Below are 24,295 nucleotides of genomic sequence, written 5' to 3'. Positions count from 1 at the left end.
AGAAGTTTAGAAGCCAAACAGAAGCAAATAGAGTAGATTTGAGGCTACTGTCTGTGTTGGTCAATTGGTTGGTCTACTGGTCCAGTCGACCAATGAGATTGTATGGGGCTGCAAACCCTAATCTGGTCATAACTTCTTCGTTTGAAGTCCGATTGGTCCAAAATTCGAAGGGGAGCTTCCTAGAACATAGGACTATCTAAGAAGGTCAAAGCATCAAACCATGGTCAAAATATAGGATCTTGATTAAGCCAAAATGATTTAGGGTCTTAACATATACTAACCATGGCTCTCATGGAAAGGCTAGGGTGAATAAAGATTCACCCTGGGGAATAAAGAGTACGAAACCACTTCAAGGAAAGCTTTGGGGATGATCCAAAAATTAATAAAGGGTTAGGGTTTCCTAATTTGGTTATCTCTCATGAGGGATACCAAAGGTTCCCTCCCAATTTCAACTACTACGGTTTCTCATGGAAAGAGAGGAAATGGATTCATATAATTAGTATTTCAAAAACAAGAAGGCATTTGTGGAGGATCCACTGAGTTAGTAGAAATAAAAGGGTTCCCAATTGGGTAACCTTTCTTGAAGGTAACCCAAAATTTCTTTAACAACATGCATAGGGTAGCTCACAAAAGAGCAAAGGGAAAGATAGGGATCCACCCAACAATCATGAGAACACAAGGGAAGGTCATGGTAATGATATGAGACCTTCCCCACAATCATAAACTTTGTAAGAAAAACAATACAAGGGAGTAATCAAGAATTCTGGTAAAATCAAGAAGCAAGAACATCACCATATGGTTCAAGAGTATAGATTGAATGGGGGATTCACTCTATGGTTAAGAGAATCAAAGAAGAGGTCATTACAGTAGTGTAATACCCTTCTCATAATCAGAAGATCAGAATAACAAATCAAAGAAGAAACAAATCGATTACTAACCTTTTAGAAGAAGAATCGACGAAGAAACTAGAATGGATGCTTGCGGATCTTCCTTGGCTTTGGAGGAGTGGTTCTAGGGTTCTTCCCACGTTCTCCAGAGGCTTAAGACTGATTATGAGTGAAAAACACGGAGTTCCCCCTTTTAAATCGAGTTAAAAGTCCTAAAATTGCAAGGATTTCAGTTATTGACCAAAATAACGCTATTGGTCGATTGGCCAGTCGACCAACCATGATAGCAACTCCAGAATAGGGAAAAGAAGGTCCAGACTTCAATATTTTTGCATGGGCTTCATACAACACCTCAATTAACTTACCTAGCAGTGAGGAAAGCCTTCAAACCATGTCAAGAGAGGCTCTAGGTCCAACAACCAGGCTCTCCTTCATCAATGTGCAGCTTCTTCTCCAACTCAGACAGGGTTTCCAAGTATAGAGCACCATCATCAATATCCATGGGTTCTGGATCAAACACCATTTCTTCTACTGAGATGGCCCATAATTGTCTTCTACTTTCACTTCGGGCCTTAGGTCCTACAAACAACAGGGTTGCGGGTTAGGGTTACGGCTGGATTTCACAATTATGATGGCAAAAATATCTCTCGTATCTACCATCTTTATGAAAAGTGGTTTAATATTACATAAGGTGATCAATTCTTGGTTGACTACTATCGTGCATACAAAGGGATTTTGGAAGAATTGGCTGTTTATCAGCCCTTTACTGCAGATGCTGAAAAACTCCAAGAACAAAGTGCCGAAATACAATTGGCAAAATTTCTAGCTTGTCTTAACTTTGATTATCAGTTTGTTCGCAACCAAAAATTGATAAATGAAAATGTACCATATCTATCAGAACCCTTCTTTCGATTACAACACATGACTCTTGCAGGTAATATTGTTGCCCCACCTAAAGAAAACTCACCATGGTGGCTAGCTGTAGGGGAGGGCTTCCATCTAGAGGTAGAGGAGCCTTGATCCGGGGATGAGGTAGAGGAAGAAGTTCAACTTATTTTTAAAATCTTCAATATGTACTCACTATGGAAACATAATTATACTGAAGAAATATGTTGGGCAAAGCATGGCAAACTAGATTGGGTAGATAATCTTAATAATCGGTATCGCTCAAGATTCAGAGATTGCTTTTTCCTATTTAATGGATACAAAAAGCATTTCGGGAGACAACCCCAACACTGTTATCGATCTAAAGTTGCAAATACTGTTGAAACACCTTCAAACTCTAATCCGGGTAGTTCGGCCACTAAAGATGAGTTATCTCAAATCCTTTAGCGCCTTCAACAACTAGAAACCTCTCTTCAACCCATTTCGACTGCGACATTGGCACATTCAGGTAACCTTGTTTTTCTTTCTTCTAGTCTTAATTCTTTGTTAATCGATTCTAGAGCCTCTTCTTATATGATAGGAAATTCTACACTACTTTCAAGCTTCAAAAAATTTCTTCACCCATTATCTTGGCCAATGGGACACTATACCTACCACGGGAATTGGAGGCATATCTCTTTATCCCAATTTTACCCTAAAATTTGTACTTTCTATACCTAATTTTCATGTCAATCTTTTATCTATTAGTAAACTTTCCCATAATTTCAATTGCAACATTATTTTTAATCTAGCTTTTTGTGAGTTTTTGGACAATAGGACAGGGAGGACGATTGCTTTAGGACATGAACGGGATAACCTTTATTACCTAGAATCATCTACCTTAACTTCCATCACTGCTAATTCTATTAGAAAACCGAGTGCATTATAGTGGCATTATGTCACCTTTCTTTATCAAAACTTAGGATTGTGGTTCCCTCCTGCAAGAGTGCTGCATCCCTTGAATGCGAAGCCTGCGAGTTAGGGAAACACCATAGAGCATCTTTTCCTTTATCTGATTCTATTAGTTTAGAAACTTTTGATTTAGTGCATTTAGACATACGAGGTCCTTGTCGATGATCATTCTTGAACGACATGGTAATACTTGTTAAAATCCAGATATGAGATTGTGACAAATTTTCAACAATTTTTTTATTGAAATTCAAACACAATTTGGCAAAACAACTAAAGTGTTTCGATTAGACAATGCCCTAAAGAATACAAAAAATAGATTTTGGTGTTTTATGCTTCAAAAGGGACCGTCCAACAAACAAGTTGTTATAATTCTCCACAACAAAATGGAGTCACAAAAAGAAAAACCAGATACCTCCAAGAGGTCACACGGTCACTTTGCTGCACATGAACGTTCCCAAAAGGTTTTGGTGTGATGTTATTGTAACTGCATGTACCCAAAGGTACTACATATTGCCGAATTTCAGTGATATCAGAAGGGGGCGAACCGAAACCCCCTGAAACGAGATATGCGAGATATCGCCGAAAAGTCGGCGATATCTTGCTATTTATCATTATTTATCGCGTTCTTTATATTTTGATTAACTTATGTTTGGAATTTGAGCCACATATGTGGCTCTTGTTAAGCCACAGAATTGTAAAAAAAAAGAAGTGAAATCAGTACATGATTTGACAAGTTAAATTATTTTATTATTTTTTAAAATTTTTCTACTAACATTTTGTAGTCTTGCAGGTACATGAATTGACTATTTGAGATGACTTTGTTACTTCTTTTTTTTCAAATTTTATAATATGGTTTTGCAGAGAAGAAATGTCAGATTAACATTACTTTATATTTGTAAAACTTTACATTATGAGTGACATGTGGCATTTATATATAATATATAACATTTCAAATGACATTTTGTATATATGTATCGGCGAGTATCAGTGAAATCTGCGAGATTTCACCGGCTCGCCTGGTTCGCCAGGTACCGAACTGGCGAAATCAAGCGAGATTTCGCACCTTGCATGTACCTTGATTAATTGCATGCCCTCATCGGTTCTTCAAAATAAAATTCCCTTTCATGTCGTTTATCCTGATCGTCAGTTGTTTAATCTCTTTCCAAGGATTTTTGGGTGCATTTGTTTTACTTATGTTTTTCATCCATCTGATAAATTGAGTCCTTGAGTCGTTAAATGTATTTCTCAGCTACTCTAAAACCCAAAAAGGTTATAAGTGTTTTAACCCCATTACTCGTCACCAATATGTTTCTGACAATGTTAGTTTTTTTTCGAAAATACCCCATATTATGCTTTTCAAATTGATTCTGAAAATTTTGATCCTACTCTTTCCGTAATACCTAAACCTGATTATCCACCTGTAGAAGCACCTCCTGTTCCCCAACGGACTTATCAAAGAAGGAAGGAAATGGAAGATGATCCCAGGCAAGAAGATCCCCCGCATGATTCTACAACAAAAGCAATTCTTGTTGCTGAAAATTATGAGGACCTACCAATTGCTCTACGGAAACCTAAAACAACTCTACAGAAACCTAAAAGATTTTGCACTCAAGAAAATACAGCCAATGCCGCCTATCCGATAACCAACTTTGTGACTACTTCCTATTTACCTTCGGCCTAGCAAGTTCTTGATAAATCTCTCAATGATCACCCCATACTTACTTCCATGACTGAAGCCCTACATGATCTAACCTGGAAGGCTGCAATGGACATTGAGATGAATGCTATGAATTATCGTAATGCTTGGGCGTTAGTGGACCTACCTCTTGAAAAATAAATTGTGGGGTGTCAATGGGTGTATATGGTAAAATACCATGCTGGAACAATTGAGCACTTAAGAGCGTGTTTTGTGGCCAAAGGATATACCCAAACATATGGACTAGATTATTTTGAGACCTTCTCTCCAGTGACTGATTAAATTCCATATGGATTATTCTTTCCCTAGCTGCCAATATCAGTTGGCCCTTCTACCAATTAGATGTTAAAACTACATTTCTCTATGGTGATCTTACAGAAGAAATGTACATGGAGCAACCATTTAAGTATGTTGCTCAGGGGGAAATTCTACCAAGGTATGTAAACTTCATTGCTCCATTTACGGTTTAAAACGGTCACCAAGAGCGTGGTATGATAAGTTGGTTTTTGTAGTTTCAAAAGTTGGTTTTCGGACATGCTACTAAAATCATTCAGTGATGGTAAAGAAGGATGGTGATAAAATTGTGGTTTTGATTGTTTATGTAGATGACATTATTGTATCTAGAAATTATGAGGAAGGCATTGATAAAGTCAAAAAAATATTTACAACAACAATTTCAAATTACTGATTTGGGCCACCTAACCTAGTTCCTAGAAAGTGAGGTGGTGAGAAGACAAAAAGGAATAAGCTTCTCCCAAAGGAAATATGTCCTTGATTTACTAGCCGAAACTGACAAACTTGAATGTAAACCAACTGAAACTCCAATGGATTAAAAACTTAGTATTGATGAGGACAATGTGGAAGACTATGAAGACCCCCATAGGTATCGACAACTTGTAGGGAAGTTGATTTATTTTACAGTCACACGACTGGACATTTCATATGCGGTTGGGGTGGTGAGTATGTATTTACAAATACCTTAGAGGAAGCATTGGGGAGCGGTGTGTAAAATCTTGAGTTATTTAAAGGGTGCCCCAATAAAAGGATTGATTTATAAACCTAATGTTAATGTTGAGGTACAGGCGTATTCGGATGCTGACTGGCAGGGTTCGACAGATATTTAGAAATTTACTACATGCTATTGTTTTACTTTCCTTGGGAGAAATCTTATTACTTGGCGGAACAAGAAACAAACCATTGTGGCTCTATCAAGTGCAAGAGCTACATACAGAGCAATGCCCCATACATTGTCAGAATTACTATGGATTAAGGGACTTATGTAGGAACTTGGATTTTGAATAGAAGAGCCTACGAAACTATTCTGCGACAACCAAGCAACTACTTAGCAAGAAATCCTATCTTTAGGGAGCGTATAAAGCACATTGAGATGAATCTTCATTTTGTTTGAGATGAGGTATTAAAAGGCACCATTGTTACTCCTCTGGTTCAATCACAAGATCAATTGGCAAACCTATTAACTAAAGCCGTAAATGGACCCACTTTCAAGCCTGGATGTATTAAACTTGGCCTTCCTAATGCATTTGCTCTAACTTGAGGGGTGGTGTTGAAGTAACTTGGTTAACAAATTACTTAGTGTGCAAGTCAGAGCTGGAGTGTGAAGCTCTTAATTTATTCGTTATGTTTATTTTTGTTATAGTTCTCATCAATATTTACTTTCCTAAATAATATAGTGTTGTAACTTATATTATAAATAAAGTATTATTCTCTCTTCTTCATCCTCTCTTCTCTCTTGTCTCTAGTAGAATTTCTCTTCTGATATCACATCAATAATAATTTATTATTTTTTTTTGATAGAAAGGAAATTTATTGGAATTTTAACTTACCTTACAACCTAAACAGACACCACATAAGGAAGTCGAAATGATTGCTTTATTGTCCCCTCCATCCATGACTTCGTGTTAGCCCAGTTCTTTGGCTTTCCATATTTTCCATTTAACTGCGAGTGCTTCAGAAACAGTAGAGGAGTTGTTGCAGGTTTCAGCCAAACAAAACAACAGTAGCTGACTTTTATCATATCTTCCCACACCACCAAAGCCAGTGAGGGTTGAATCTGCATTCAGACTGAAGGATGCAACATCCATATTAAGCCTGACGTAATCCAATAACGGGAGATGCCCAGCTGCATTTCTTTCTTAGCAGATTGTACTTGTAATGTTTGAATTGTTCCTCTGTCAGTCAGAGAGCCACCACTTAATTTGAGCTGGGCTTTGATTGTTGGTGTTGTACTGTATTATGGAAATTTGTCCACATGATCCACAAAGTAATTAGGTGCAGAACTAAGTTCTTTATGTTGAAATGCACATGTTAATCTTCAGGATGTCCATATTATACAAAAAAAACTCATTTCCATCGCATTGGGTGGTTGCTCTAAGTATTTGTTGATTGAATCTCAACTGAGATTTCGGAACTATCATGAGATTTTAGATCTGACAGTCCGAAATTTTGGCCTGATGGTGTATAAGCAATTTGCATGTATCCGACGGTCCAAGATATATGGATTAAATGTGCAGAACTCAAGCAAGACCCCAAAAAAAGACTAACATATATATCTCCGTATCCTACTCGATCTTTTTTTCTTTTCTAACTTTTTTACTTGTGAACTGACATGCTTCTAACAAAAAAAACAAAACTGATATGCTTGTACTACAAAGCGTTTTCTAACTTTTTACTTAGTGAACTGACATGCTTCTAACAGAAAAAAAAAACAAAACTGATATGCTTGTACTACAACTACAAAGCCGTCAGTAGAGCACAAAGCGTTTCATTTTCAAAAAGCAATTAAAACCCATGTGAGTATGCACGTCGAATTTCTCAACGAATTAGCATAGGCACCCCTGGCTGTCCTGTCCTTCTATGTGGAAGCTGGTTTTTTTTGCCGATTGAGATTTAATCTGGACCAGCAGTCTTATCTGGAAAACAAACCTGGGCTGCGGAAATCTGGTCAATACGAACATGCTAGATTTCGTAGAAGTCGTCTTCTGCGGTCTCAGTTGCAGAAGCCCAGAAGATCCTTCAAATCAATTTTCGATTTTGTGGTAAGAATCCCAACTCTTTCTTCTCATTTCTGGATAAATTCCACCAGAAAAATATGTACAGCACTTACTGTAGCTCAGTCGTGTCGCTTAGAAGCAAAGGGCCTTTTTCTTTTTCCTTAAATGATTACCGTTGCTTCTCGAATGAAAGAATTGATCAGTCTGCATATCCTTCTTGTACCTGCTGTGTTTCATCAATTCATGGAGTGCCCATATACCCTAGAATTTTAAATGGGTTGAGGCAGTCTTCGCTGATTCATTGCTCGGCTTCTAGGAGGCTAATCTTAGTTGGTTTTGACCGTTACTGTCGATTGCCTACTTGTGTTCTTGATCGAGATTGCTATGGAGTTTCTTGCTCTCTCGAGGAGAATAGAGTTTGCAGTAAGAGGAGGGGAGATGGGAGGATTGGTTGTATGGGTGGGGAGGATGAGATTGAGATTTCTGATTCAGGTGTTGATGGAATTGCTGAAGCGATGCTCAGCTTGATGACTGAACAACTCAGTGAGAAGTTTGTTGGTCGATCATCAGCAAGGTGTGACCTGGTGGAGAAGAGACAGAGCGTAGTTGATGAGCGTTCTTGGAAAGATAAAGAGTGTGTTCGGGCTAAATCTTTGGAGAGGGAAAATATTCATCATTCATCTGGGTCAGGGCAAGTAATTGATGAACGTTCTAGGAATAACAATAAGTTTGTTCAGGCCAAATTGCCGGATAGGAATTCAAAGGGTGCATATGGATCTATTACAGTTGAGTCGAAGAAAAAATTTCATCGTCAGCCAGGGTCAGGGAGAGTAGCTCATGGAGGTCCTAAGAAAGAAAAGGAGTGGGTTCAGGCCAATTCATCGGATAGGAATTCAAAGGATGCATATGGATCTGTTACAGTGGAAAATTTTCATCACCAGTCAGGGTCAGGGAGGAGTGAAACGTCTTCAAGGACTGACAATGGTGGGCTTAGAAGAGAAAATTCTGGCTACTCATCATACTACTCTGCATCAGCTACTGGTGATATTGAGAGGGATACTGATGTTCAGGTTAAACATGCACAATTTGTTGGGGAATCTTCCAGTGGTTATTCAGAGAAGCAATCGAGAAGCAGCAGAGAGGCTGTTCTTGGGGTAGATGTCAGAGAACAGTTTAAGAGTTACAATGAAGATGTTGACCGGTACAGGGAAATCTCTACACAGAGAAATGATGCAGGGTCTGCAGTCAGATCAGATGCAATGAGGAAAGGTTATGAAAGGAAATTAAGAAGCAAAGCAGCGAACAAGATTACTGAGGTATCTGTTGGGACCCTAGAATCAAGGGAAGAGTCTTCATGGGAGTTCACAAAACGTGAGGTTAAAGGCAGTAGCACTGAAATGGTTGCTAGTCATGAGGAGCAGCTCAGTGGCAGGGAAGATGGTTCAACTGTAGCAGTAAATTTGGTTGCAGGAACAACAGAGAGTAATAGGCAAAGCGTTCTTGTGGTTGATAAACATACAGAATCAAGAAGAAAATCCCAACAATTTCAAAATGTGTCAGAGATTCATTCAAGTGATTTACAGAGAACCTCCAGCTCCCGCAAGCGATTCAATGGCAAAAAAGGGGACTTAACTTCTGCTGTCCATTTGGTGCAGGAAGCCAGAGAGGATCATAGACAAATAGTTGATGAATCTATTGAAAAAACCAACTTAAGAAGAGAATCACAACAGCTGACTGAAGTTTCAAAGGATAGCAACATTGAAGTGGCTTATGCTCCACAAACGAGTTTTGAAACAGAAATGAATATTCAGCAAGAAAACTCAACTTCATACAGGAGTTCCACTCAGAAGTCCGATGGCCCTCGGAGCCCAATTTATCAAGGAGTTAATTGGAAAACTAAATTAAGAAGAGGATCTCAACATCGAACAAATATGTCAGAAATGACTATTGGTGCTACTGAAACCGCCACTGCTGCACAAACACTTTCTGAAACAAGAATGAATGGCAGAGAAAGAAATTCTGCTTCACTTATGGTGGATCTGGCTCATGAAGGTAGGCAAGAGGGGAGGTTATCTGGTGAAGGAATCATTGAACAAGTTGGGCTGAGAAAAGAGTCTCCAAGGCCAACAAAAGCATCAAGTTTCCCTAGAAGCACTATGGAAAGGGCCTCCAGCTCCAAAACGCCATTTCATTCAATTCCGCAAGCAAGAGTGCAACATGTGGGTGTACAAACTGAAGATGACAGGAATTCAGAGATTATGCTGACATCTTTGTCATCTCAATTCACTAGAACTGATGAAACTTTTGAAGAGGATTCAAATTTTGTTTTACATGAGGATACATTGGATTCAGGTATTCGGTTTGAGAGGTCCTCCAGCCAGTTTGTTGGTGAGTTTGTGCAGAAGGTTCAAGATGAAATGTTGACATCTGAAATCCAGAAGGAACAAACCTCTTCACAGAGTCCCAGCCTACTTGTATCTGAGGGCTTGCAGATGAATAGGCCTGGTTCGAGGCAGTCATCTGATGTATCTGGATCAAAGGTGGAAATGTGGGGTGTTGTGGATCCATCCTTGCAGGGATCTTCTTCAAGAGGAGAACCTGAGGAAGGGATTTCCATGTCTGGGAGTGCCATTGCCAAGAGAACCGGTAAGTCCTTCTGGGGTATTATTGCCGATGTAGCTCGAATGCGAAGGGCTACCCCTTCTGAAACTAGTAATTCAGCATTAAAATCAGGTAGGAGGAGTTCATCAAATGTGTCATTTAACAGTGAGGCATGGTTCTCTGGGCATGAGCCCAATGAGAATGATGAGAATGATGATGAGGATGTCAAAAAGCAACAAAGAGGCATCCAAAAGGAAATCCAGGAGGAACAAACTTCTGCACAGCAGAATCCCAGCCCACTCGTATCTGAGGGTTTGCAGATGAAGAGGCCTAGTCCGAGGCAGTCATCTGATGTATCTGGATCACAGGGAGAAATGTGGGGTGTCGTGGACCCATCCTTGCAGGGATCTTCTTCAAGAGGAGAACCTGAGGAAGGAATTTCCACGGCTCGGAGTGCCATTGCCAGGAGAACCGGTAGGTCCTTCTGGGGTATTATTGCTGATGTAGCTCGAATGCGAAGGGGTACCCCTTCTGAAACTAGTAATTCAGCACTAAAATCAGGCAGGAGGACTTCATCAAATGTGTCATTTAACAGTGAGGCATGGTTATCTGGACATGAGCCCAAAGAGAATGATGATGAGGATGTCAAAAAGCGACACAGAGGCATCCAAAAGGAACAGATATCTGTTGATCAACCTGAACAGGATGAAGCTCCAAGTCAAAGCCAAACTGAAGTTTCTGAAGCTAAAATCTCCGAGGACAGACTATCCAACCCTGATGCTAATACTTTATCATATTCTGGTGAGTTAGGAAGAGGTATTACAGACCAAGGTTCTTCTTTGGCATCTCTTAAGGAGAAATCTGGTTGGAGAGGGAGTGATCAAGGGGCCCCTTCATCCATTGCTCCAGTAGACTCATCATTTCCATTGCCTACTAGAAGCTTTATAAGATCTCCAGTCATGGAACAGATGCCTGAAAGCAGTAAAGTTGATGTATCTAGAAGTGATGTCGAGGAACATATGGAGCAATCCACTGGAGAGAAGTTAACTGAAGTCCACGGAACTGATAGAAAGGATGGTGAACTCAAAAGGAAGAAGCTTCAGCGGAATAAGCAGGTACCAAAAGATAGATTTGTTGAATGGGAAAAAGCATATAAACTAGAAACTGAACAGAGAAAAGTCGATATAATGTTCATGAGAGAAGCACTGTTGGAAGCCCAGAGGGCTGCTGATATTTGGGAAGTACCGGTTGGTGCTGTGCTGGTGCAAAATGGAGAAATTATTGCTCGTGGCTGCAATTTGTAAGTAATTACTGGTTGTGCATTGCTTTCATTAATCACTTACCTTGGTTAGTTACTTATGTCTTTATGTTTCAGAGTCGAGGAATTAAGAGATTCGACTGCCCATGCGGAAATGATCTGTATAAAGGAAGCTTCTAACCTACTCAAGACTTGGAGACTTTCGGTATTTTCATTCACTTTTCTGGTTTTCCCTTTTCTCATGTTTTGGCTAAAGCATTAGCTTCCAGTAATTTGCTTTTCCTTCTCTCCATTTCATATTGGGAGCTCGGGGTATTCAAGATTAGGTTCATCTTGAAACAACACATAGATATGCCAATTAATTGGTAGGATATGGTCCTTTTACTATTGCTCGATTATGCAGATTTGTTTGATTATAATGTACCAAACTAGTCTTGTTAATGTCGTACTTGATTCCATGTGTTTTTCAGAAGATTTTCACTTTGATGTCGTAGATTACCAACTGTAAATTGACATGAGCTGACCTCTGATTGTTACATCCCGTAGTTACTAATTTTAAGAAACTCTAATTGGTATTTTTGAAGCCATGTCTGCAAAGCCCTATCAGACCTTTGAATTTCATGTTGATATTTGCTCTTATTCTGGGTCTACCTTTGATGAGAAGTGGGAGCGGATCTGATCTTTGCATAGAATACAAGGGATGTGTTGATTGGTGGAATCTTTTACTGTTATGATCTATATGATGATTTTTAATTAGTATACCACTCTGACATCCGATGGCAATTATATTTCATCGAACTGCACACCATGCAGGGCACTGAAACTGTCAATGGAAATTTGGATTTTTCATATCATATATCATGGTATGAGTCTTAATAGGTAGTTCATTAAAGAGGAACCATGGATGCAGGCACCAGATATAGAGAGACTGCCATATGAATCACAGAATGTAGATAAGCACTTAGAAAACCTGTTCACAGCACCCGAAGAACTTAAAAGCAACAGGAACCTCTACAACTAAGAAATGAAAAGCACATCCACTAGGTTGAACTATCTCCAACAAGTAACAAAATGATGAACAACTTCCCTATAATGAAAAAGGAAATAATAAGTCATTGCAGATAATGGCCCACCCTAGTCATAGGAAGAGTGCAATAACTAATGAATGACAATCTAAAGAAATCTAGGTAACAAGGACAAGGACATTGGTCTTGGCCCTGGTCTTTGTTGTGGACACATTAGTTGACACCTCACTAACCCTGAAGATCACATCGAAAGAAATTTTGGAATCTTGACTGTTCTATCACTAGTCTATTGTGCAACTTCAATATGCTTTGAAGTCCAAGCCTGCTTATCTGGTAGGATTTACTCAAGAAACAAATCCCTTGATCCTTAATGACAGTGTGATTAGGTGGCTTGTTTTCATTTCTTTTTATGCCGGGAGAAATGAGGCTTGCACCTGGTCTTTTTTTACTGTGAGAACTAGAGCTTCTTCACTTAACACTACTGTTAAGTAGGGTTATAGGATTTTGTCTGTGTGGAGTAATGATGAGACAAAGAGACCAACCATTAAGTTTGTTTTTGCTTTATAAATTGAGTTCAATATGATGAAGTTTTCGGTGCTTACCCATAGAACTCCTCATCTTTTTCTTAGGGAACAACCCTATATGTAACACTTGAACCCTGTCCAATGTGCGCTGGAGCAATTCTTCAAGCTAGGATTGATACTGTGGTATGGGGAGCTCCCAACAAGCTTCTGGGTGCTGATGGTAGCTGGATTAGGTATGTAATCCGGACCTAGTCATCTTCTTGAGAGTATATTCTTCAAGGTACTCAAATGTTCCTCAGCTGGAAATTTGATTCTAATTTCTAGATATCTTTCTTTTGGAAGCAAACTTGGTTTCCATTTTTGAGTTCCAGTTTGGTAGATTGCTTATATCTGTCAGCTTAATTCATTGTAAATTGGACTGAATTCAACTATAAGTGGTGACTTAATAAACAGATGAGTTTTACAAAAGGTCTTATGTAAGTTTGCATTGCAGGCTCTTCCATAGTGAGGGTGATGGTGGAAGTAGTTCAGATCCAACAAGTCAACCTGCTGGTCCAATCCACCCATTTCACCCCAAGATTACAATCCGGCGAAGGGTCTTGGAGACCGAATGTGCAGAGGTAATGCAACAGTTCTTCCATTTAAGGAGGATGAAAAAGGAGAAGAAATCAGAGCCTGAACCACACCCTCCATGCCTTCCCGTTTCCACACATCCATCAAAATTCTTCTCCAGGGTAACTCATATATTCAGCATCATGCTCGGCTTGTAACTTCTATTTATGGAGTTCAAAAAAGAAAAAGGAAAACTACCATAGGAGAGGAAAGATGGCTATCTTTTTGGCCTTTAGAACTGTAAAATTATGTTTATGTTGTAAATGATATTTTCTCATTCTCATCATTTAATTTAAAAAGGAAAATCTTGTGATTATGTTAATTTTTCTCTACCGGATCAGAAATAATTTGCATTGGTGGCGTTTATTTTAAGCTTTAACAAAATTTTAAAATTAAAAATATAGTCGCCCACCGTGGGGCTCGAACCCACGACCACAAGGTTAAGAGCCTTGCGCTCTACCAACTGAGCTAGACGGGCTGTTGATGTAAGTATTAAAACATAACATTAGATAATTTAATGCAAGCAATCAGAAGAACAAAACCAATCATGCTCTTATCCTTGCAAGCTTATATTCTTAAATTCTTCAAATTCCCTAGAGGTCAGGGATAAGGCCTCGGCTTATATTTAAATTATATATATATATATATATAAGAAAATTGCTCCTTAGCTACTATTTAAAAAGCACCATTACTAGATAAGAATAAATTCATTGGATTTTTTTTAGTACATACAACATGGTGAGGTGTCCACTATATAAAAAATCCTTTTAGTAAAGCTTAAGGGATTAATAGAAATTCATCTTTTTTTTATTAACAAACTCAATGAAACCACAAAATTCCAAAGGAGGAACAAGATGAGTATTAAAAAATTTGCTATAAGAGCAAAAGGATTATCCAAAAGATATAGAAAATAATTTTTTTTAATAATGCTACATGGTAACGGGTTGAACGAAAAGGGAGTAGAAACCCCATTTCCAATAACCTTTAAAACCATATTGGAAAGAGAGATCACAAAAGCAGATGCACTCTTCGAAGTCCAAATCCCTCCCTTTTAAAGGAGAAGTATAAGAGATTTATTGGTATTCTTTTTTCGGATAATAATACTAATTTATTTAAAGTTAAAGCCATGAAAAAAATTACAGCCTAGATTATCCACTAAAGTTGACTCAAACAAGAAAAAAAAAAAGAAAAGAAAGTTGGGGGGGGGGACTAAAATAGCTTTGTTGATTTCTTGCTTAGAAAGCCACTAAAGAGTCTTAAAACATTATTTTCTTCTCAAAGGGTGTAACCAAAGTCTAGAGTTTAGATTCCTATGTTGGGATCTAAGATATCTAGAATAACATGACTAATCTTCCATGGTACCTGTTGCGAACAAGCTTTCGTTTTCAATAGGTGACTTATGAACAAGTTATCTCTTACTATAATAACTTGATCTAAACACCTTTTTTTCATTTGAAGCATAGCAATTCTAATGGCCAAGGCTTCTGCCATTAGGGACGATTAATTCCACTCTCAGAAGCAAAACAATAAGCTTATTCTTCTTCTCTAGTCTCTCGCTATTCCTCCATATCCAGCTTTACCAGTTTCGATTAAGAAGGATCCATCCACATTAATGTTGGTCCATCCTTCTTTTGGCTTAACTCATTTAGTTTGCCTATGTCCTCTAAAAAATTAGAGAAACACCGTGTCCAAATAATTGATTAATAAGAAAATTGCCTTGCCTTAAACATTTGCATCCAAATAAGGTCAAGTTTTTCTAAGGATGTAAGCTTCTCTCCTTTTTAATTCCAAACCTTGTGATTTTGTGCATTAATAGCATGGCAATAGGAGCAACTAGATAAGGAAGAACAAAACTTGTTTTGATGCAAGGGCAGAAGATCTATGTGTGTTATATGATTAATCAATGAAAGCTTTCTTTCATAGGGGGAAGAACAAAAAATTTAAAGCTTAGCCAAAAATATTCCTAATCACCTTTAGTATTAAAACCTTGTTACAACTTCCAACTCAACTAAAATTTTTTGGAAATAAAAGACACTACATTAAAGCTAGCATAGCATGCAACATGGATTGATTAAGACTTTTATTGGGGTAAAGATTGATTAAGACTTCACTTGCAAAAGAAAATTGATTAGCTCTCCAATCTTCTAGTTTGCAAGCAAGGCCAAAACAAAATTAATAGCCCTAACTACCTAGCTTTTGATAGGGAATGAAAAAGATTTGTCTTTGGATAAGCAAGGCTCTTCAACATTTCTTCAAACATGCCTTAGCCCACACCTAGCTTTGTGGGATGAAAAGTTTGTCTTTGGATAAGCAAGGCTCTTCAACATTTCTTCAAACATGCCTTTCTTATACCTAGAAGGAATATTCTTTCTAATGTAACTATTATATAACTAGAGCTCATCATTTTAAAAGCATAGATAACAACTTTCGAAGTGATTTAATAACAAGTCAATTTCAAATTTATTTTAGAAATATTCTATTACCGTGACTAAAATATATTTTTAGAACAAGACAAAAAAAAATCCTATTTTTTTTATACCCAAGTTTGATTACAACACGGTGAGATGTCCATTCCTTTTTTCTGTTTTTTTTTGGGTAGAGTGAGATGTCCATTCCTTGATGAATCATATCAATCGCCTCAAAACTATTTAGAAATCTCATAAATTTATTGAAAGAAATCCTAACCAAATGATTAATTGGAAATAAATGTCACAATCAACCTTGGAATTGTGGGATTCACGTCTTAATCTAATACAATTCCAGAAAACAGCTAGTTTCATACTCAGAATTGGGGTAAAATGCTGAAAGCATGAACAATTTAAATCCCCCAAATGCCTACTGAAAGCACCAGTTGATTAGAAATAGTACCTGTATCCCATTAAGATATTCTCAAACGGAGGCTTATCATATGAAGCCTGCAACTTGCATCCATGTTGACCAAACGGTTTTAATTCTAAAATCATCTCTTCTCTTACATATCCACCAATGCTGTTGGATGTTTATCCATTTCTACCTGCAAAAAAATGAGTTCCTGGTGGTTGGCTTGCATTTTAGCTTGCCTGTGCCTTCAGATCAGCATTTCCCATTCAGAGATTCAAGCAAATGAAACTTCGAGACCACCAACACATGCACCGATGCCGCCTGAAACTCCAACTCCCAATCTGAAACCGCCTGCAAACTCAACCCCATCTCCTCGAACATCACCACCTCCCCCAGTTCCTTTAAAATCACCTCCTCAAACACCACCACCTCCACCTGCAGCACAGGCATTACCACCAGCAGTTTCACCACCACCAGTACCTAAAGTGAAGCAGCCACCACCACCACCTCCAACTGTAGTACCAGCATCACCACCACCACCTCCACCTGTAGTACCAGCATCACCACCACCACCAGCAGTACCTAAAGTGAAGCAGCCACCACCACCACCTCCACCTGTAGTACCAGCATCACCACCACCACCAGCAGTACCTAAACTGAAGCAGCCACCAGCTTCACCTCCACCTCCTCCACCTGTGGCACAGGCATTACCACCAGCAGTCTCACCACCACCACCACCACCAGTACCTAAGCTGAAACCACCAATAGCTCCGCCTGTGTCTCAGCCTTCACCTCCAACCATGGCACCAACATTACCTCCAGCAGTACCCACACAAGTGAAGCAGCCACCAGCGCCAACACCGGCACCAGCTACTGCTCCAAGCCCTCAATTAGCACCTGAACCACCACAGATTCTGGATGTGGTATTATTACTGACTACTCAATCTTCCTTCTTATTCACAGTACAGCATATTTTGTGCTATTCTAGACCATTATGCATAGTGTAAGAGCTCTCTTAAAGGGCTTTGCATAATTCTGATCATAGAGTTAGATCCCTCTATCAACACCAGAAATATAAGCAACTCTTCCAGGAAATATTCCCAAATAAAGATACATTTTTTTCTGTAAGTTTCCACATATTCTCTCAGTAGAATGACCTCTTTCTGTCTTTTCCGTTGCAGAGCCGAGGGCTTGCTATCTATCAGCAGGATGGACTATTTGGAAGATTTGTTATGATTGGACTAGCTATTCCTCTTGTACTTGTAATTATGAGTTAACTTTCATTATTTTATTCTGTACAAATCTTGTAATCACTCTGATATGCTTATTCTGATTCGGAAGTGGAAAGAATAATGCAAATGCTGATTGTTAAGGAAAATAAGAAAGCAAATAAATTTCTTATGCAGAGTCAACTAATTAAAAGCAGAAAATTCTACAATGTCATAGTTTACTGGTTGAGGAATAGCCTAAGGGACTCCCTCAATAAATCAGCCTTAAAGATATGACAGCATTCTTCCAACCTGAAATGCTAGCCAACATTGTCGAATTGAATGCGGGTAAACATGAGAATCTAATATGGCATGATACTGTTGATCAAGAGACAATCCTTTCTTCATTCTAATAAATTAGTAATATTAGAAAGAAGTGCAATCTAACATACAACTCACAGCAGTAATATACACCCAACAGTTCAAATCTGAACAATCTTAAGATTCTTAACAATTCTCCAGGGGAGGAGCCCGTCGTAACCAACCAACTGTTTACTCTTCAAAGTTCTCCCAGCTGAAGCTTGAGTCAAGAAGCATGGCTGGTTGATTGCAAATTTAATTTCCATTCTAAACTGGTGGATTTGTTGTATCTGACATTTCAACAGACCATTTTCAACTATACTACCCATTGCTGAAGAGTTGAAAATGTAGAGGAAGAAAAAATTATAAGAATCAAATATAAGATGATGACATAATTTCAGTGTCACAAGTGATCTGGATTTTCATCTTTCTCCACCTCCCTCAAATCATACTCAACCACAAGGCCAAGGTTGTCAACTAACTTGTGATGCTGAAGACACCCTGCACACTGATTTAAACACCATCAATACAATGAACCTATGTTCTTTTGACCACATTGACAAGAAATATCATAAATTTTTCAAAAACACAAGAACAACTAATGTGGTTATCTTAGGCATGTAGAATACATTATTGTGGAGCTTTACCAGTGTAAGAGAATCCTAAACACAAATGTAGATAGGTGTGGCTGTGCACCAGTAAACTGGTAGGCATGGTTATGAATTCATTTAGATTTAGATACATCTGGGCAGCACAGTTGTCATGATGTCTAGGTAACCCAAGGGTTTGAGGGGGCCCGAGTGCAAGGTGACATAAAAAAGGCGGCCATGCAGGAGCATTTCTGGGCCCAGATCAGTAGTTTTTAATTAACTTGTCATTGTTTGTATTAAGTAGAGCAGGGCCCCATTGGCTTAGGCCTTGTATCTAGTATGGCCTCAAATAGAGCTGATTGGAAGTCAAGGATCCAAGTAGCCGACCCCATTTGGTTGGGATAATGCTTACTATTGTTGTTGTAGAGACCCATTGCATTTTAAGTGTGAGTTTGATTCAATTATAGTTTTAGGTTAGGTTAAATAATTAGGAAACAGAGTTAAAGAGTCAAATATATTTCAGCACTAGAGTACAATTAGGTAACTTTCAGTTTCCTTCTTATCAATATGCTAGTACCCATTGCATTGAACAGCTTTGGTGAATGGAAAATCAAGTTGCTTGGTACTAGCCTTCTTGGTTGAGGCAGCTTGGCAGTCAGCCTCTCCCTCCTCACTTTAATCTCTTCATCCTACCTATTGTTTTCTCTAACTGTTCATTTCTCTGATCCAAGCAGGTAAGAGCAGGCTGTCTCCTTGGTCTATGGTATCTCTTTCCTCTGTATTATTCCTTCAGGAAGGGAAAATGAAACCCTATCTTCCATGCCAAACCCTAGGAGTTTTATCACTAACACACTTCCTTGCTGCAGCCCAGAACCAATAACCAAACCGGAACTGTAATTGCCACTGTTGTAGGTTCAGCGTTTGGATGCTAATCATGCCAAACCTTGAAGTTCAAGAGACCAATAATTGCATTCAAGAAATTAAAAACCCTCGATCTCCACGTGAAGTTTCAGGCCCAACAGAGATCCATTTTAGGAGTTCTCTCCATGGTGTCTCACCGTCGAGACAACCTCTATCCCAAGTCCAGGCTTTGTTTAAAAGCCTTTACTTCTTGATTTCCTAAAATATCCCCTCCTTATACCTCTATTCTATTTATCCTTTCATTCTAAGTCTAGTATTGTTCAACAAACACTAATTCCTCTTTTGTATATTCCTCTATTTAACAACTCAATCATCCTTCAAAATTTCTGTTTTATTACAAGATTACCGCTCCCCTTTGTAATTTTATATATCCATAGTTCTTCTATGACTCTCCAACTATTTGCTATTGGGTATCTACGTGGGCCAGTAATGAACCTAAATAGAATTCTCAAACCACAGGATTGCACAAATTTGACAAAGCAGACCTGTCCATCGACTTCTCTGTATCGAAGACTGAAGATCTGGTATTTATACATTGACATACAGCAGTAAAATGGTAAGATTACTCCTTTGCAACTTAGTGGGTGTGGCTTTGAGTCCAAAAACAGCCTCTCCATGAAAAGGAGTAAGGCTGCGTATGTTATGACTCTCCCTAGACCCAATGGAGATGGGAGCCTCATGCACCGGTTATGCCCTTTGTGATGAATGGAAAAAAACAATTTCATCTCAAAGACCAAAAAGATCATTATTGAGTATGAAGAATTATCCATTCTTAGCATTTGTGAAGGTGCTTATAATGAAGCATTTGATTCCTCTCAGCACATTATGATATTTGATCAAGAGCTGTTGGAAAATGAAGAGTCATTGTTGCTTGCAGCAGAAATTTTTGTGTGCGCTACAACCTTCTCGCATGTGTTGGGACATTAATTTTTCAAGAACTGGTCAACAAAATAAGCTCAGAGTTAAAGGAGGGGATACAGGTATTGCAGTCATTGAATGACCCAATGGCTCAAGAGAAGAGGAAGACACCTTAGCTATGGGACAACAAACTGCAATCAAGGGGAACAAGATGAACATTGTACATCAGACAACAACATTATCTACCATACGATAAATGTTCTGAACATCAAGTTCTTTATTTACCCATATTTTTAGACAAAGATGCAACACCAAAGCGGATTTTCTTTGGGCTGCAGCCAAGGAGTACATAGCGCCGCTCCCCCCCCCTGGTTTTAGTCTACAGACGAATTCATGTAGGATCATTCCGTTGGACCAGCCCAAACCTGCAGGGGAGTCCAAATGGAGACGAGCTCGGTCCAAATTTAGTTTTGGTCCAATAGGATATTAGTACTAATGGTCAAAATTTGGAGGTTGGAACTTGGCAAAATGGTAAGGCTGCCTCCATTGCAACCTAGTGATTACGGTTTCAAGTTGGAAAACAGCCTTTCTGAGGTACGACTACATACAATATGTCCGAAGTGTTTGGAGAGGTCCTTGAGAGAAGGTAACACAAGTTGACACAAGCTGATAAAACAAAGTAACCAAGGCAGCAGCATAGCTGTATTATGCCTTTTGAATTCTAACTTCAGAGACCAGTTTATTAAACAGTGGAATTGAAATAACGTCAAGGAATGAAGTCCATCAAATTGTTGTTGTTGGTTTGTCAAAGGAACTCTCGATTGAATCCCTCTTCATAGACTCATCAAGACAAATTAATTTCCTTAGTATTATCCAAAATTTCACAGGTTTTCCAAGCATAAATGACCAGCTAAATAGAAGGATCCCTCCTACTCTCATTTACTTCTCTATCAATAGTGATCCATTGATGAGTATGATAAATAACAATTAGTATACATTACCAATGTTTGCTCAATTCACTAACATGGATTGGACTCAAAAACCTACAGTAGAGATGTAGAAAAATTTTAAGTTCAACTGCAGGTATCATATTACTTTTCAAGCTCACAATTTAATGTCAAACTCTGTTCTTCCAGATCCAAATGGACAAGTTTTATCAAAGTACTTTTCTAAAGAAGGCCATCACAAAAGCATTTCTTGTTGTAAAGCTACATTCTGGACTTATCAAAAGAATTAGCTGTCTAATTGCAATGAATCCAACATCAGAATCCAAATCCAGAAACCCGAAGACACAAGTTCAGGATTTCTATCCAATAAGTCATTATCTTAGAGGAATAATTATTCTGATAATTAATGTGAAAAACGCTTGCTCGCAGTTCAAAGTAAATTTGTTATTACAATTGCAATACTCCTCAAAAAGATAGGAATCTAATAAGAATATCAACAGATAATCTAGAGGATTGAATAAAAAAGAGCCTTAAACCGGCAAAGACATCAAGAGAGACCTCGGAACAAGAAACCCAGAATTAGTATAAGAAGAAGAAGAAAAAGTACCTGAACAAACACAGTCCCTCGTTCATAGGCTAATCGATTTATGAGACGCCGTGTTCTTTCACCGCATGCGTCACAAGTGAAGTGTACCATTAAACTTCTCCTTGGAAGCTTTAAGTCAATAGTTGCATCCTGTACAGTGGCCAGAAAAAGGGGATTGGATTCAGAGTTAAACGAGTACCATAAGATCTAAGCAGAAAGAAAGTTGCTTTCAACACTCAAAAAACAGTATCTTAATTTACAAGTCAAGGATTTTGATATTAAGTTGCTAGGAACCAGACTTAATGTTTAAGAAGATGGAAAAGACAAAGACGAGTAGTTAAGATGAAATACGGTGTGAGATTTAACAGCTGCATTGATGTCTTGAGATGGAGAAGGTTTAACCGACGGTTCTGGTTCTTCGTTCTGAGACACTTCGAATTGGAATATGTCATCGCCCTTTAAAGCTCGCAACTTGGGTGCTGCCGGTGCTCTATGATATATTCGCAAGCTGCAACATAATTCCAATCAAAGGGTGAACTTTAGAATGAGAAACGAATAGAAAAGCTTGAAAGAACAGAAAAAAGTGAGATACAGAACCAAAATGAAAATCGTAAACCCTGGAGAGATAGTGAGAGGAGTGGATTGGAGACCTGGCAAATCCGGTAGTGTTGATTGTTGCAAAAGAGGGTCTGAAACTAAACGACGAGAAGCAGACGGTTGACGCCGGAGCACGAAAAGCCTTCTGAACCGTGTAGAGAGACGAAATGGCGGGAATAACTTCAGACTTGCAGAGTGTAGCCATTCCTGTTGGGGCCTGGAGCGTTCAGAGAGAGGGAGTAGGAACTACAAAGATGCTCTGGTCGGAGACGGGGCTCTGCCCAAATTCGTTTTTAAAAAACCGAATTAAAATAGGGTAAACGCCACGAATCGGTATCATCTCCCCCGGGGAAGTGCTCCCCGACGGCTTCCCAACCACAAAAAACAGTGGGCCCACAAGTGAAATTTTATTTTTTTCTAAAAATATTTTTCACCGTGGGCCCCACTATTTTTTGTGTTCGGAAGCGTCAGGAGCAGTTTGTCGGGGTTGCTGATCCCGACTCAAATGCCATGGGCCAAATATGAAAGATATATGAGTGAGAATCCAAGATATCACCGCCCCTATTTATGTAGTCAAAATCAGTCTTCCCTAATGGGATTCATTGTAGGAATGGGCCTAGCCTTGACAAAAAGACCCTAAACATAAGAGCATGGCTTGATGCAAGAGGGCCAAGTTGGGCTAAGTCTTTTAAAATCCCAACCCTAACCCTGAATCCCTGGCCAGGCCTTGAACCTAAACCCAAACCTATAAGGTCGGGCTGAGCCAAGTTAGACACTTGCCCCGGATGGCATTACCCAGCCATAAAACAATGCATGATTTCATATAATTCCCCTACTTTTACCAAAAATAATAGGGCTATGCTAGGCTGCAACCTAGTCAAATACTTAAACCTTGACCTTGATTAGGGCAACTCAAGCCTTACTTTGACCCACACCTTAGGGTTAAAATTTGGAACCCAAATTCTATACAAGCTTAGGCCAAGTCAAGGCAAGGTTGGACAAAAAGGGCCAGGCATGCAACCGTAGCTTATTGTGTCTTCTTAAAATAGATAGTCTATTAACTTTACATTTGCCATTATCAGCTAAGGAAGCAGTAGGGTTAATTGGTTGAGCTTCTTAAAACCTTGACCTTGACCTTGATCTTGAATATTTTAGTTCGATTTTGACTCTCTACCCTACAGAACTAGGCCGAATCTAGTCAAATTACATACTTAACTCTAATCCTAACTTAATCAAATGCAAAACGATGAAACCATGCATAATTCCAACTATCACCCTATTTTTACCAAAATATCATTTAAGGTCATAGAATCATGTCAACGCTTAACCGTGACTTGGCCCTAACCCTTTGTCTAAGTATTAAATTCCAAGTCCAATTCTTAATCAGGTACAAAGTAAATTAAACTATCAAGGCAAACTTGCACCTTTACCATCAGCAAAGGTATTAACAGTAAAGAACAAAAAGTAAATAAATACAAAAAAATTTAAAAAAAAATAATAAATCCACAAAAAACCCTAAAAAGGCAAAATCCATAACTAATTTGTTAAATCACATACTAAAAAATGTGTTAGGTAACAAATTAATAAGCATCTACCCTAGCATTGCAGAGGTTATATTTAATCCTCTCTAGCTTGGTGCAACACCTTGGAACATCACTTTTTAGATTAGCTAATGCCCCATACACTTGAGAGAATAAACATCATACACTATGGATGCACCCACTCGATGCAATATTTCACGGTGGGCCGGGGCGAAGAATCTTCTTAAAGGAAGCCGATAATCTTCCCGGTTGATGGTGGAACCACTAATTGCTTTAAGGAATTTGCCCACACAGGTGATGTGTGGCTCCTTATGAGTCTAAATTATTTTATTAATATTAAAGAATAGATCCACATTTTTGTGGGGCCCACACGTTTTTGAAAAAAATGGTAAATTATTGATAATGATATTTTTTTTA

General features: G+C 38.6%; 3 protein-coding genes and 1 non-coding gene across 5 annotated transcripts; 2 read left to right on the top strand and 2 right to left on the bottom strand.

The window, feature by feature from the left end:
* Positions 1-7,224: 7,224 nt before the first annotated feature.
* On the top strand, positions 7,225-13,776 carry LOC149014259 (uncharacterized). Its single transcript, XM_089156297.1, has 4 exons — positions 7,225-11,331; positions 11,407-11,494; positions 12,944-13,071; positions 13,332-13,776. The coding sequence occupies exons 1-4, from the start codon at positions 7,529-7,531 to the stop codon at positions 13,606-13,608; spliced, it is 4,296 nt and encodes a 1,431-aa protein (XP_089012423.1). The 5' UTR covers positions 7,225-7,528; the 3' UTR covers positions 13,609-13,776.
* A 79-nt stretch (positions 13,777-13,855) lies between these two features.
* Positions 13,856-13,928, bottom strand: TRNAK-CUU (transfer RNA lysine (anticodon CUU)). Its single transcript has one exon. It is a non-coding gene; the product is annotated as a tRNA-Lys (tRNA).
* Positions 13,929-16,448: 2,520 nt separating this feature from the next.
* Positions 16,449-17,547, top strand: LOC149014257 (uncharacterized). Its single transcript, XM_089155226.1, has 2 exons — positions 16,449-17,193; positions 17,452-17,547. Exons 1-2 carry the CDS (start codon positions 16,474-16,476, stop codon positions 17,545-17,547), a joined length of 816 nt encoding a protein of 271 aa, XP_089011352.1. The 5' UTR covers positions 16,449-16,473.
* Positions 17,423-22,643, bottom strand: LOC149014256 (Zim17-type zinc finger protein). Of its 2 annotated transcripts, none has more exons than XM_089157088.1 (4): positions 22,391-22,642; positions 22,092-22,248; positions 21,762-21,890; positions 17,423-18,346 (listed from the first exon to the last, which is right to left on the bottom strand). In XM_089157088.1, the coding sequence occupies exons 1-4, from the start codon at positions 22,540-22,542 to the stop codon at positions 18,242-18,244; spliced, it is 543 nt and encodes a 180-aa protein (XP_089013214.1). In that variant the 5' UTR covers positions 22,543-22,642; the 3' UTR covers positions 17,423-18,241. The 2 variants fall into 2 exon arrangements, with proteins under 2 accessions (XP_089013214.1, XP_089013215.1); XM_089157089.1 differs by having other exon boundaries at positions 18,253-18,339; positions 22,391-22,643.
* Between the last annotated feature and the right edge of the window lie 1,652 nt (positions 22,644-24,295).

This window comes from Hakea prostrata, chromosome 5 (genome assembly GCF_041222555.1).
Source record: "Hakea prostrata isolate BN-2017 chromosome 5, UWA_Hpros_2, whole genome shotgun sequence".
NCBI classification, from domain to species: Eukaryota; Viridiplantae; Streptophyta; class Magnoliopsida; order Proteales; family Proteaceae; genus Hakea; species Hakea prostrata.
The sequence above is the reverse complement of the archived record's forward strand: the minus strand, read 5'-3'. Positions and strand labels throughout refer to the sequence as shown.